This window comes from Phasianus colchicus, chromosome 18, assembly GCF_987193195.1.
Source record: "Phasianus colchicus chromosome 18, bPhaCol1.hap1.1, whole genome shotgun sequence".
Lineage (NCBI taxonomy): Eukaryota > Metazoa > Chordata > Aves > Galliformes > Phasianidae > Phasianus > Phasianus colchicus.
The window spans coordinates 7,571,296-7,586,287 of record NC_143453.1 but is presented as its reverse complement, the minus strand read 5'-3'; the positions used below and the strand labels follow the sequence as shown (position 1 = coordinate 7,586,287).

Sequence of the window (14,992 nt, the reverse complement as noted above, 5' to 3'; positions counted from 1 at the left end):
TATTAGTAAATAATAACTTGCTAAAGAAAAGCTTGCGAAGTTGCTTATGTACATTATCAACATTTAACAAAATGTTTCTTAGAACCAATTTAAAGCAGATGGAAAAAAGATAGAACGTCCAGTTCTCTAACTGCTGCAATAATTGCTTCCAAATTCATCTTAAGTCAACTATGAGACTGTCAGAAAAACACACAACTGCCTGTTTAGCATATGGATCCTCTGAAACTCCTTCCATATTCACTCCAATGTTCTCTCGAAAAACCTTCCTCACTTCATCTGAGCTTTTCAACAAATATTATAGAAATTTCTGATATGAAAATCACACAAAACCAGAACAATGACTTCTAATTAGGAAATCAGTGCTTCAGCCTTCTTATTATCCCAGCAGCCTGAAAGAGACACTACTGTCTGCAGCTGCTCCGTAACAGTGCTTATTGGAGGAGACGTTCGTGGACATTTCTAATATTCATCCCTACCTTAACTTCAAGAAGAGCTGTGTGTATGCATGAATATATATATGCTTTCAAGAAGGGAATCAATTATACATATTATGACACATACTCAGCTTTCTATCCCTATCTATCCAGAAGAGTTAATGTTCTTCATCTCCCTGATTAAAGAAAGTGGTTGGAAGGGACAAAGAAGTGTAGGAAGCATTATCTGAAGTGAGCAGTGGATAAACCACTATAAAAAGCAATGAGATTATTAAAAATGTGCAGATATTTATAAAGGCAAATAAATGAATTTTGAGCATGATACAAAAACTGTCAAGTGCTCAGCAGCCTATTCTGCTGTGGGCAGAATAGAAGAAAAATATTTATGACTTTTTCATCCTCTTTACTGATGAAATAAAGGGGAATAGGTAAAAAAAAAAATATATATATACGATCCTGCAGAAAAAAAATGAGTCACTGTAGAAAACTATACCATTTCTTTCCAGTTGACATTGTACTTTATAAGTTTTAAAGATCTGTGATGACTTTTTGGGTTTTTTCAGAGTGAGATAACAATATTTGCTTTTTTACTTCTAACACAAAGAAAAAATGTGTTATCTAGAGGAAGTTCACACCTTGTCCTGCAGGGAACTCATCAGTCTGAGAAAAAGGCAGAATTAAATTCATTGCTTCATTACATCAAGTGACTGTGAAAGATTCACACTGTAAGATATAAAAGAACTGGCACTCATGGTTTATTTCCATTTCATTGCTCTAAACTGAAAATGTATCTGATTCCTCATCTCTAGAAGCATATTTACAGGTTTTCTGTAATAAAAACACCTAACAGTAGAGCCTGAATGGTGCACTGTTATCTGTTACTCATTATAAAGATGCCACATTCCAGAAACAATCAACAGCAGCATCTTAATGGATACGTACGTATCTGTAAAGAATTTAGGACAAAGGGCACTTAGCAACAGTGGCTTATCATGAGGTATGACCAAGATCACCCAGGTTCACTGCTTCAGATCTGGCCAGAGCCACAGCAACTGATCAGAAGGTACAGGGGGGTTTTGGTCGGTTCCTTCATCCAGGGAACCCCGAGATAACAGAGCAGATCGCTTCTCGGCGTCCTGGTTAAGAGCAAGTGTAGAACTGCACTATTCACAATTATTCAGAGTTGATTTTGATCAGAGCATTAGTTGGAACCGTGGACATTTCAGATTTCCTGTATTTGAGATTTTATGAATTATTCATCAAATATTAAATTGAAAAGGAAAAAAAAAAAAAAGAAATACACCAAAACCTGTCATGACTTTCCAGGTGCAGGGACACCCAGATGTAAATCTATGAAGCACAGCTTTTCATTCTTCTTGGATCTTCACTTTTAAATAAGCACAGATACACAATAAAACGTGATAGCACAACAGACTTTGCTAACAGACACATGTTGAACTGCTGAAGTCAACTACATCAGTCCTCTGAGCCTTGCTCCAAATACAACTGAACAGTTAGCACCTTCCTAATGAGAAAAGCCTCTGTTCTCAGAAACGTGCTGAAAATCCCAGGAATCAACATCTGCTGCACATCTGTCCTGGGCCCAATGCTGAGGAATATTTTGACAACGCTGTTGTTACTAATGCTACTGAGATACCCAGGAAAATATTGTGTCCTTGGTAGAAAAAAAAAGAATTAAGAAGTCCTTGACGTAGCAAAGCAAGTAGCACAACCAGCATTTCTGAGTTAAAAGCACTGGCACAGTGGAATTATTTCTCTTGGATATAATGAACTTTGCTACTTCTAAAAATGAACCACTGAACATTCCTTTATGGCTACTCACAGTCCCACTTGCCACTTTTGACACGGATTCAAGTACTAATTTTGCACTTTGACGTCATCTTACCTGAATTGTCCTGAAGAAATGAGTACACGTATACAGCTATACACACACAGCACCGACACTCAAAAGCAATGCTCATTTTTACAAGTGTTCCAGCTACATGAGGTTCGTGGCAGGTGCAAGATCTCTTTCAGCATGTGTTACACCCGGCAGACCGCGTCACCAGAAATCTTCCACAATACAAATCAGTCTTGTTATTTAAATAGTGAAAACCATTACCCTAGTGTCTTCTAACTCCCTCTGGAGTTTGTCAGCTTTGGTCTTTTCAAAGAGCAGGCTCTGTTCAAGCTCCTTAATGCGGGCATGCTCCAGTTTGGTCTGCGTCTGTTAGTAAAAAGGGAAAGGAAGAGAACACAACGGTGCCACCATCACATGCCAGCACACAAGGAGGGAGCCACATGCAGGCCGTGCTGCCAGAATCTTCTATCAATGATGAGCAGAGAAGATGCAGTGGATAAAATGAACAGGGAAATACTATGGATGAGAAAGATGGGCTGAAAGTGTAAATGGACGGATGTGTAAAAAAAATTAAAAAAAAATCACAAAGAAATATGGACAAAAGTTTCATGCAGCCAAGTAGAAGTTATTTATCAGTACATGAAGTTTTCAGCACAAATTAGAATAGTTATGAAAAAGTACATAAAATATAAATGTGTACCTACACCTGTTCTAAGAGGACGACACATCCCTTTCCTTGTCATGTCACTAACTTTTTTCTTTAGTGCATTGGTTGTATTTTTCACATGATGTATTGTGAACCAGGGGATGAAAATTCACCACTAAAGCTCACGTGATAAATCAAACTTTTTTTTTTTTTTTTTTAATGGGATATTAATTAGCTGCATTTCAAGCCTCAGTCATAAAAATGCTTTTGGTCAAGATCTGGGAATACTAAGGTTCATTTGTCACCAGAGTATGAAATATATGAACAGAAAGAGCATGGTTGTCTGAATGGTAACTGCAGAACCCTCCTATTTTATCCCTCTCCTCCTCCAGAAAGTAAGCAAGCAACAAGTAAGATTCTCCAAAACCAGGGACACAGGGAAATAGACTGGTTGCTTTGTAATTGTTGAGGACTGTGTGCATGGAACAAGATATAGAACTGGTAAGACTGAAAAAAACGAACAACAGAACAACAGAAAAACCCAACTTTGTCGTTCTTTTAAGTTCCTCAAGGGAAGCAGGAAGTACATGAAGCTAACTAAGCTGTCACCTCCTGCCTTTTGTTTACAAAGGGGTAGAATTTTTTTGGCAAGCACACAGAAAACTCAGTACTTGGGCTCCAAGAAACTCCAAGCAGTGTGCATGAGAACTTGAAATTTGAGAAATGCGGTGAAGTTCAGCAGTCAGTTCAAACCTGACCTCTTTACTGATGTGAGGAAAGGAAAAAAAATAATACAGAGTTAAGAACCTCAGTGCTGTGCCACTTCTGAAATGCAGAGAGCTGATTTGTTTGCAAGTGTGAAACAATCCAAATTAAAAGGACTATGGAAGTGCACTGTTTCCTATGTCTTTAAAAAAAAAAAAAGGGCAGTTTCTCAGAGCTTGCCCACATCAAGAGTAAGGTGGATCTCCAGAAGTGAATGAAGTTCTGTCTGGGTGTGCTAAGACATGTCTTGGAGCTCAAGAAATTGTACCCATTAGACTTGATGAAAGTTCTCTATCACAGTTTAGCTGCAGCAGTGACTTTACTACAGAACAAAATCAGACAGTATCCCCCACACCTTATGACTGCCTTTAAGAGAGGAGAGGTCCAGCAGCCCGGTGAGATAACTGAACTGGATTGAAAGAAACCCAAAGGAAGAGCATGCATAACTCCAAAGCCACACTGCTGCCAAACCCACAGCAGTGGCAGGACACACACACAGCTGGCAGGACACTGCTGCTTCTCTCGTCTTCGTAATACGATATTTAAAAATCCCTGCAGAACTGTGTTATTTATAGAGGGACAAGATGATTAGCACTGCCTTCAAACCAGCCACGGCAGTTTCAGATTGTGTGCAGTCCCTGCAAAGAGAGACAGGCAGGGATGACACTTGTTTTGCTTCAGGCCTGTTCTCCTTCAATCACAGTATTCCTTCAGACAGCATCAATTTATTATCATCTTCTACCAAAGCATGCTGACATCTGGTGGTTTCAAATGTCCTTTTAAATGTTTTTCCAGCTGAATGGAGTTGGCTAGTTTACTGTGAACTTAGTTAGAAGGTCTGAAATACTAAAATCCATAAATACTAAACTTACTTCTTAGATTTGTTTTGTTTGATATTCCATAGCAGATTAATTTGTCCATCAGTGGAAGATAATTCAGTGTAGATGAAAGAAAAAACCATGAGAACGTGGCTTATCAGTTTTGCCTCCCATTGGCTTTGGAAACAGAAACATTCTAAGGTAAATGGCAGTATTTTTTGAAATGGCTGTAATCAGTTCCCTCTCTGAGGCTGACTGGCATTACTTCTAAGTCTGAAAACTAAGCTATTTTAAAAAATTGACTATTCATGTCTTTCCTGCTCTAATTCCCAAAAGGGATTCATTAGAAAACAAGCCTCAAACCTGACAGTTGCAGAATTCTCCTTTCATCACTGCAGGATACATTATCTGAAGATTTTCTATACTATGTAAAAACCAGAATACTTTCATCATTAATTTTACAGACATCACGTTAGTACTGCAAAGATCTGATATACCACCACTGATTACCAGCTTTTTAAATCCCATCTCTTATATATCTCAAAGAAGAAATTAAAATACTACCAGGATGAAAATAAAAACTGAAAGAAAAACTCAGCAAAACAAAACTACTCCAGAGATCTTTGCTGGACACTTTCTCCCCATTTAGTAGATGGAGGATTATTCTTTTAACAAATGTGATTTCTGAGTTTGCCTCCAGTTTCCCTGAGGCAACAATCACTGCAAAATTTTTAATCAAAGTACTGATCATCTGAAGAGCAACGTCTGAAGAAATATGGTCCTCTGTGAGGAAACTGAGTGCACAGTAAACTGACAAGAGCCGAGTACTACAAAAAGAAGAATCTGATTGCAAACCTTAAATTGAATGGAAAAGAAAAACAGAAGAAAAAAAAAAAACAACAATAAATGAAGCATCTTCCCTTTCTCCAAAGTTTCACAGTTAGATTAAGACAGAGAGGGAAATGGGACAAGCCTTACTCTGGCTTAAACCCTAAAGAATTCTACTCAAACCAAATGTCAGAAAGCAGTCATCAGCTATTTTCAGCATTTGTGTATTCTAGCTACTTTCACATCAAAATAAACCTTTGGTTACGTTCTCCATCAAAAAGTCCAATTGTGAAATTGTGCTGAAGCCATAAATGCTGATAACCAATTCTAGGATAGGGGCAAGAAGACCTTCAGTCCCTTCGTGCTGGGATAACAATCACAGAACATGACTGAGATTATGAAGCATTAGCCTGGAAACAAAGTGACCAGCCATCCTCTCCTTCAGAGAGTGAAGATGTCCATTTTTATGGAAAAAATCAGAATAGGGAAATCAGGAGTAAAGATAGGATTAAACAAGGAGTGCACAAAATGAGAAAAAGGAAGGGCACATGCAGATTTACTTCTAACACACCGTGAGCCTGATTGGAAGAATAGAGGAGACCCGGATCGCTGAAGTAGCTTCACAAAAGGAACACCTAAGAATGCACAGCAGGAAACCAGTTTTAGTCTTGAGAACTTCCTATCTTGGCTGGGGATGCAGCAAAGGAGGCAGCCTGTGATAGTTCTTCCTAAATCCAATCAGAGAAGGCATTTAAATTCCACTATTCTGAGCTACGGAAGGAAGAGGGCTGCTTTAATGTCTTGTAAAGTAATTCCTGTTATCTAGTTGCATACATTTGTCTTGCATAATTCACAGGGAAGGTACATGAGGATACATTAAAATAGACAGCTTTGCACACTAATTTTTAAGATGTTTTTAATTATCACTCCCCTGAGCATTTTATGCCAAAAAAGCAAGGAGAAAAGAAAAAAGAAACAAATGAGGGGAGCTAGGGAACATTCAATTTTTTTCTTCCTCAGAAAAAAGAACTGGATCATTGCTTACTGTTGAACAGCAGTAGGAGCTTGTAGGAAAACAAGCAGGATTTCGTGAAGCAGCTAAAATCCTACATTTAAATGAAAGACATTTCAAGATCTCAGACAGCCTTTTTCTACAAGCTCCTATACACTCCAATCAGCTGCAAAGGTTTTGACCCCAGAGAACTCTGACTTTATTTGCCCTCTCTCCAGTCAATGGGGATTACAACGTTTAGTCATTACACACATTCTTTTTGATAAATGTTGTAATTGCTCTGAAAGCAACATGCACACAAATACTAGAGTCAATGTTTCAATAACAGATTATGCAGTTAGTGAATAAGTATAAGCATTTTCTGCACACAATCTGTTAACATGGGATGTCTCTGCACATTTAAGTGCCTTCTTACATTTTCTGGATCTTCCGAAATCTGCCTCTTTCGCTATTAGTAAAATTAAAACACAAATAAACAAAAAATATTTCACCTGCAGACTTAGCACTTGATCATTCCAACATAAACAACAGGATACATTTCATTATCTTGAATTCAGCTTAAATTCTTGAAGTTATGCAGCTTGACAAACCAGTCTTTACAATGGTTTGCCACGACCAACAAAAAATAAAAAACTGAAAGTTTTCATGGACTAAATAATAAAAGAGCATTCTATGAAGAATCTAGATAGGTATCTTAAAATGAATGGAAGACTAAAATAAAAGAAATGTTATATGAAATGAATCATTTCCATAAGGCTAGCACTTTAATCATAAATGGTTCACAGGGACACAAGTCAATTAATTTGGTTATTTATGCTGTGCATGAGTCTAGTATTTTTCAGATTTAAACAGCAGTAAAGTAGAACTAAAATATCTTGCTTTTTAATTTGACATTTGGGGTTAAAATTGGCAGTGTTCAAGTAGTTGAGAGTAATGCTTCATCAGATTTTTCCTAATCTGATTGCATAATTACAAACTATTATTTATGCACACCTAAATGGCTGCTCAGATTGTGCATACAATGCATCTCCAGAGAGAATATTCTTCTTTTAATAAATCTTCCCAAAGGAAAGTACATGAATTATTCAAAAAACTTAGGCCAAGTCAAATGGGCTGCCTTGTTCTTCAATACTCATTTTCAAACATATAACTACCTAATTGTCAGTTTCATAATTTTAAGATTATATGTTTTTGGTGCTTACTTTTAAGCAATCGAAGAAACATCAGTAAGGAATAATATATGATAATAAAAATATTTTAAAAATTGAGTTTTCTGTGAATTGAATTATTCTAAACAAATATGGCCATTCCATAGTAAAATCCTTGCTATAGCTGAATTATGGTCGTGATTGTGCAGTTTCAGGAATGTTAGCTTAATCAAGGACTGCAGAAATGGGAAGCACTTCCATGTGCTTTGCATACATTTGTACCAGTACTGCATCAATTAATCATTCCTGCCTTTGTCTTCTGAAGAGCAGTATAATTAAGAGGAACTGATTGCATTTCTCTGTCTTACTACATATCCTGTTTACAAAGCTGGAGATATTTTACCTCTAGGTCTCCTTTGGTAATGGATTCTTCTTCCACTCGGAACTGAAGATCTTCAACCTTCCTGTAGGGACAGTTGATTAAAATTGAGATAACTTTGAAGGAAAATGCATTCCAGCTCACTTTTCCATGGACAGTGGACAGCAAAGCACCAGAAACATTACAACAGCAGAATTATTTTACAAAGAACAGTGAAGAGGAGGAAAACCATTATCATTAAAGCACAACACTTTAAAGCAGCAGTATTCCTACAGCTCTGTGAAAAAGGTATTTTATTGCAGTTTCTGATAAGTTAGAAAGAAAACCTCTACATCAGCACTATTTCTTTCACTCCTTCACCCTTCTGCACACATTCCACATGTTCTATCAGATAAGAAAACAGAAAGTTAGGAAACATCCAAGATTACTGAGAGCCTTCTGGAAGTGTGCTGGACAACTGCAACAAAACTATCATAGACAAACATGTGCTGGTTGTCAGGATGAACTGCAAGATGCAGGCTGGGAGTACCTGCAAAAGCAAGATACAGTTTGCCTTGCCCATACAGGAGTTTTAGAATGAGAATCACACCATCAACATCACACCAACAAAAGTAGTGCTAAGCTGGTACTTGAACTAAAATAAATGTTTTTTAAAGTTACTTCTTCCTTCTCCAAGTATGGCAATGAACAAGGGACCAGACCTCCTCCTTTAAACTCAGTAAAACGGGGCAAAGGAATAGACAAAGATGCTTTCTTTCCTTTGAACTGTGCACACTGCTGGTGCATGGAGCGTGGCTGACAGATGTAGAAATCATTGGATCAACGTGTGATACAAGGGACAGATGACTAAAATAAAAGGACAATTAGAACTTATTGTATTCGTGGAAGTGGGTATCGCCCCTGTGCTATGGGAAACAGGATTCAAGATTGTTTGACTAAAAGGTACTGCTGAGACTGACTTGAATGCACATTACAGAGCTTTCAAAGTAAACACACCTAGAGTGACTAGGAGGAAGGAGAAATATTGCACTGCTGAAGCCATGAACTGTTTTCCTGGCTGTAAAACGTCACTTCAGCTAATGGGTCGCAGGCATACACAGCAGCACTGTTATGCTGCCTAGCAACACACTGAAGGTGAGCTCAAGGCCATGGAGGAATGCAGAAAAACGGATCCCCCCCAACCTGGCATCCAGTGAGAAGAGGTTCACAGCCAAGCTAATGGAAGTGCTGCAAAGCTTTTTAAAATTATTATTATTTAAAATTAAATATTAGGAAAAAAATCCACAAAATAAAACAACGAAAAATCCACACTGCATTATTGTGTGGAGATCATAAAAGTAATTCCATACCCAATTCTACTATTTCGAAAATTCAGTGCAAGCAGGTCCAACAAAAAGGAAGCATGCAAACTGCAAGGGAATTGCCCAGGTTTAACACTGTATGTTCTCCTCTGTGTGTCCTAGTTTTAGGGAGGCCTTTCAGAGGGGCTGACATTACAGGGCAGAACACCAGTCTACAGAGCAGGTTCACAACGGGTTTGGTTTCTAAATGGAGTTTAGCTTTTCAAAAGCACTCAGAATGCATCAAAACAATGTACCAGATCATTTCCTCAACCAGGTTTGTACATCTATTTGATAATCTCAATTCTTTTCCTCAAATCGTAATATCAGTTAGAAAAGACACTAAAATTGGGGGCTTTGATGATTTCCTGTAAGTTACAGATTCAGTGTGGAAGCACATGACAAGTTGTAAATTATTCACAAGAGCACTAAACTGTAAATTCCTAATCCAGCACTGGCAGGAAACGGGATTATGAAAATTTTCACTTTGAAGTAGAAGTGTTTCAGAAGGTGAGGCTTGATCCATTTGTACCTTCATAAAAGCAGGAATAAAATCCATTGCAACTCAAGGCCATACTAGAAGGAGTAAGCTCCATGAAATCTATTTTTCAACAATAGTTACAGCCTCTGAACAAGTCCACTTGGCTTTTTACACAAGCAATCCCAGCTACTAAACCTCAGTGGGTATTCAGTCACCAAAAAAATCCCCTCTACCAGCTGTAATTCATCACAGTATAATTTAAGAATTTATTTTTAATATTAACTTCAATGAACAGAAATATTGTTTTACACTATAACTTCTCCTATCTGCATTATTTAAGATTTGTTTCATGTTTATAAGTCACAAAGCATTTACTTTTAATGCAAAGTTTTTTTTTAACAGCTACAGTAATGAAGACAGTTTTGGGTTACCTTTTCTCTTCCTCGAGCTGATTGAGAAGCTCCACTTTCTCCCTATCAGCAGCCTCCACCATAGCTCGCAGCTGGTCCATTTTTGCTTCCATCTCCAGTACATGCTATTCACCAGGAATAAGAACAAAATCTAAGACAAACAGCACATGATCTGTTTTTTCAAGTTATGTATTTATACCTCAGTAATCACAAAGTGGTAAAGTGATGAACGAAGAGGCAGGAATGTGATACTCAAAATACACACATAACAAAAGAAAACTTCATACACTGAGATGTGTAGAAAGGTTTAACCAGCATTTGTTAAAAGGTACAGGTTGGCTCATATCAAGCCAAAGGTCCCACACAAAAGATGTCACAGGTTTAGAACACTAGTTCTTACCCCCAGACCTTTTCAATTAGAAAATGCGATTTTGGGAATTAAGTCAATTGTTTTACAGTCTCTGTTTTAAGAACAGCAGCACTGCTCTTACCCGGTCGTGTCCATCTCGAACAAGTGCTAATTCCTGCTCTATTTCCCCCACGTGACTGGTTGCTTTTGCAACTTCTGCCCTCTCCAGGTCCCTTTCTGCCAGGAGCTGTTCAATATGTTGCTGCTTCTCCTTCAGTGCCTCCTGCAGGGCTGTGGTACCAGAAATCTTTCTTGCATACCGGGAGGATGTTTCTGTCAACTTCACAAAGCAAGCACATTAAAAACTGTTCTTTATCAAGTGAAAACCAGGGATATCTCCAAGACTCTACAAACATTAGGTTAGAGAAGCAACTGTTTTCTGTAACCTATCGTAATTTCTCCTTTAAGTATTTTATTAGAATTTTGTTTTGGTTTTTGTGTTTTTTTTTGCTTTACCTTAAATTACTTAGTTTGAGAATTTAACAATAGCCACATCTATGGAGTAAGTTTGTTTTGTAGCAATCAGCAGGCAGCACATAGGAGACAGAAGGACTGAAGCGAAAACCAAAGGCTGGCCTCAGTCTGGGGCAGGTTTGGTAGACTCACACAGAGACAAGTCCATTAGCTTTCTATGAAGTTTTTTTGCATTAAAAAAAGAAAGGCATCTTTACAGCAAGTAAATAACATTGCCCTTCTCGTTACCAAGTCATTATCTTGGGTCACCAGCAACAGTATAACATTTCCAAATGCTCTATTAAAAGCTTTTGGAAATCCAACTAGCATTTTGTGCCTCTACTATGGCAACAAGACATTCAGGGTCAAAGGCGTTTACCTTGACTTAAAAAGCTAGCTTCACAGCTAATACCTCCTGAAGTACATTGGTATCTGATTAAAACATTCGTTTATATCCTTGTAATTAAGGTTCTTCTGGAAAAGCAAAACAGAACAAAACTGAAGGATTAAATGTTAAAAGTATAGCTATAAATGAATCAATCTGTAGAACTAGAGCTAAAATGAACCTGAATGGCCCCAAACACGCAAGAGACTGAGGGCACAACACAGCATAAAATAAGTATACTGAAGACATTCACAAAGTGTAACTGTCCTCTTGCTGCTGCCACAATCAGCACAGTATGCTGATATCACAGCATAGTGAATAAAATGTGAAGGTCCATGTTAAGGCTTCACTGTCAGCCCACAAACTGTCACAAGCAGCCATACTAAGTTCAACAGGTTCAAACTAGGGGGCACTATGTAGCTAGGACTACAATTTCCAGACTGGATTAAGTTATAAAGTCCCTCCATTTGTGCCAAATAAAAATCAGTGTGCTTTCTGTGATGAGGTATTAAGCCCACTGCCCTGACCAACTGCTGACCTCTGTTCACTCATGAGCTGCTTAAGTTTGGAAGGACTGTGGTACATCACCTCTGTCCTGCACCTGCTTGTCAGTGGAGCAGTATGCCAGATAATCAGTTATAGACCACTGAGAGACAGTGATCTCCTTCCAATCATGTATTTATGCACACTGATTTAGGGAAAAAAAAAATATATCTAGGGTGACTGTAGAAAAAAAAACACACAATTATTTCTATGCTTTTAATTGCTTTGAAAGAGAGGCTTAAATTCAGCTTTCCCAGAACATCTCCATTTTATTGCTGTAACCCAAGATTAGGACATTTATGTAACAGTAACTTAAAAAGAACCCATAGTAAGTGTATTAGGTGGAATTAGTGTGTTAGAATTCACCCAAGCCACTGAACTTTGCAACATCTCGTCTAGATGAATTCAAGGGATTAAAAACCAAATCAAAAAGAAAGAGGCTTCTTGTCAGCAAAGACTTGATAATTGCTACTTCTGTATTTCTCAGCTGATTCATCTCTTTAGCAGCAAAAGAAGGCCTTTTACATTTTGAAAATTTGAAGATTTCTGCTTAATGAAACAAGTTATGCTATGGGAGCTTTTGTGCGTAGCAGATCCTCAAACACAAACCCCATATGACAGAGATAGTGCTAGGAAAAATGAATTGCTAAATGCAGATTTCAGTCGTAGAACGCTGATGCCTTGTTGGCATCACAAGCCCCTTTCTTATTGTAATAACTCAGTTAGCCCAAATTAACTGTGTAAGCTTGAATATTCAAATACTCAGCTACTCTTCAGGGCTAGCTAAGATTTTCTTCCTTCATGCATGCTTCGAATGAAAAAGAGAGCACAATTAAATGCATACTGTACTCTCCCCAAGATGTTCTATCCTCAATTTATGCAAGACCACAGGCCAAGTGCCACGTGGATTCCTGCTTGGGAATGTAAAGCATGCAATAGAAAAAGAAGCTTACTAGTCCTGTACGGCTTGGCTTGCTGCTTACTGAAGATGCAACAGAACTGAGAGAGCTCAGGGAAGATGCACTTGGGCTTCGTTTCAGGGCTGCAGGAGTCGCAACCACTTTTCGCACCGTTGTCTTTGCTTTTGCTGGTGTAGTAGATGGGAATCCAATCTTTGTAACTTTGTGGACAGGAGCAAACAAACCATATTTTGGCTGACACTGAAAGTACCTTTAAAAAATAAAGCAAACAGGTCAGAGTACTAATTTAACTTCTGTGTTTTCATGTACACAATCTGGCTTCACAAAGACTTCTGGATCAGTAGTGTATCAGTAGTAAAGGAAAAGCTGATGACAGCTTCATCTATATTAGGTTGCAAATTTTTTTTTTTTTTTTTTTTAGCAAAACAAAAAACCAATGGAATTGGTAAAGGGCTCTGATAGGTTGCAACAACACTATCACAGTGCATTTCAGAAATGCAACAGAAGAACCCCTTTCGAGCTACAGCTCAGTTTCCTACAAATCCCATTCAGATTTGAACTTTAACATGCACATCCCTTCTCTCTGAACTGCCAGCAAAGAAGGTGAGAACAGAGTTAAAAATAAAATCAGGTTATAATTAGATCAATAAGTTATGTATTTCATTGAATATATGCATTTTTGATTATACAGAACACGTATCTTTGGTTACATACAAAAAAAAGACACCTAAAATTTGAAGCTGTGATCATCACATGCTTGTGGTAGCAGTGGTACTGTGAAGACAGTTGGACTAGATGATCTTATAGGTCATTTCCAACCTTGTGATTCTATGAACCTGTCCTTATTAAGGGCAGCTCCTTGTACCAAGTGAGAAATAAAGGTCACTTGTGATGAGAATTAATGCTTTCTGAAAGCATCTGTGTGGTCTCCAGTCTTTAAAATGAGGCTGTGGGAGCTTTCAGTTCATGTAATGCATGACAGTTTCCCTTAAATTCAGCTTTTAGACATCTAGAGGTATTTTCTTAATTGAGAATTCTTTCCAAGATGAAGAACCAAGCAGAAGTTCAAAAAGCAGGAAACTGTGATTTCCATTACCAATCTGTGAATAAAACTCATGTGGGTATTAGGAGAGATCAACTAATCCTGTAAATGTGGGGTTGATGCAGACTTTCAGAGAGGTGCAGTTGTCATAAAACTTAAATCAGTGTGTAAGGGTCCCCCTCCTACCACTACAGTCAGGTTTCACAGCCTAACTACTCCTGATGGAAAGTTTCATGTAAAACATTACAAAAAGAATATGATGAAACACAGAAACATGAGATCTTTGAGGTGGCTGCTATCTGATGATAAACTAACCTTGTTCCAGCAACAGCTCCATCATTCTTTCCCAGAGGTTCATCCAGCTCTACTCCACACCATTCTCCTTTAGCAAAGTCGGTTTCCCCCAAGAAACGCACAACTCCAGCTTTTGTTCCACCCACCTGAAACAGTAAGGCAAACAATCATTTTTAATGCATTCCAAATGAAACACACAATCCAGTGGAAAAAACAATCCCTATAGCCACATTCACAAAGCACATTAATGATGTGACCACTTTTAGTTCAAGCTGCATATTCCTTGGCTATGGATTTTGTGTTAATACATTGAAGAAATGTTCACAACTAAATTGTCTGGGAAGAAAAAATGAATAGCTCAGAACCTACACAGTGTAACTCCCTTGCATTAAGGAGAATTTAAACAGAGCGTATTGCACAGCACTACAAAATTGTAGGTGTAGATTTAAACAGCTATCTGAGTTCTCAGGGAGCAGTGGGTTTTTTCCTCTTTTTTTCTTGTTTTAAATCATTTTAAATAGAAGATTAGAAATAATTTGTTTTCAAACCTAAAAAACTACATCTTTATAGCCACTGTGATCGTGTTCCACTTACAATGTCTGAAAGATACAGCTTTTTATAACTCCCAAGGAAAAGAGGAATTAGATTAGGTGAAGAAGGGAATTAAACTAGGTGTGACTGCCACTTGCCAAGAAAGGCAACAAGCCAGACCTGCAGGATACTTGCAGGTCAGAATGCCAATATGCTGTGCCCCATTTGTGAGCAAATCTGTTCAGCCTGTATCTAGCATTATGAAAACAGGCAAATGTTGATGAAAACTCTCT

At 37.9% G+C, this 14,992-nt stretch overlaps 1 protein-coding gene across 7 annotated transcripts in view; it reads right to left on the bottom strand.

Moving 5' to 3' along the window:
* Positions 1-14,992, bottom strand: part of CLIP1 (CAP-Gly domain containing linker protein 1) — a 62,791-nt gene that overhangs the window by 26,499 nt on the left and 21,300 nt on the right. For 4 of the 7 annotated variants that reach the window (XM_090152745.1, XM_090152746.1, XM_090152747.1 and 1 more), the window contains 7 exons: positions 14,190-14,314; positions 12,866-13,082; positions 10,614-10,811; positions 10,144-10,247; positions 7,916-7,976; positions 6,780-6,812; positions 2,557-2,661 (listed from right to left, as the gene is read on the bottom strand). In XM_090152745.1, the coding sequence (XP_090008871.1) occupies positions 2,557-2,661; positions 6,780-6,812; positions 7,916-7,976; positions 10,144-10,247; positions 10,614-10,811; positions 12,866-13,082; positions 14,190-14,314 (843 nt within the window). The remainder of the gene's footprint in view (positions 1-2,556; positions 2,662-6,779; positions 6,813-7,915; positions 7,977-10,143; positions 10,248-10,613; positions 10,812-12,865; positions 13,083-14,189; positions 14,315-14,992) is intronic. The other 3 variants (XM_090152748.1, XM_090152751.1, XM_090152750.1) reach the window with 2 other exon arrangements.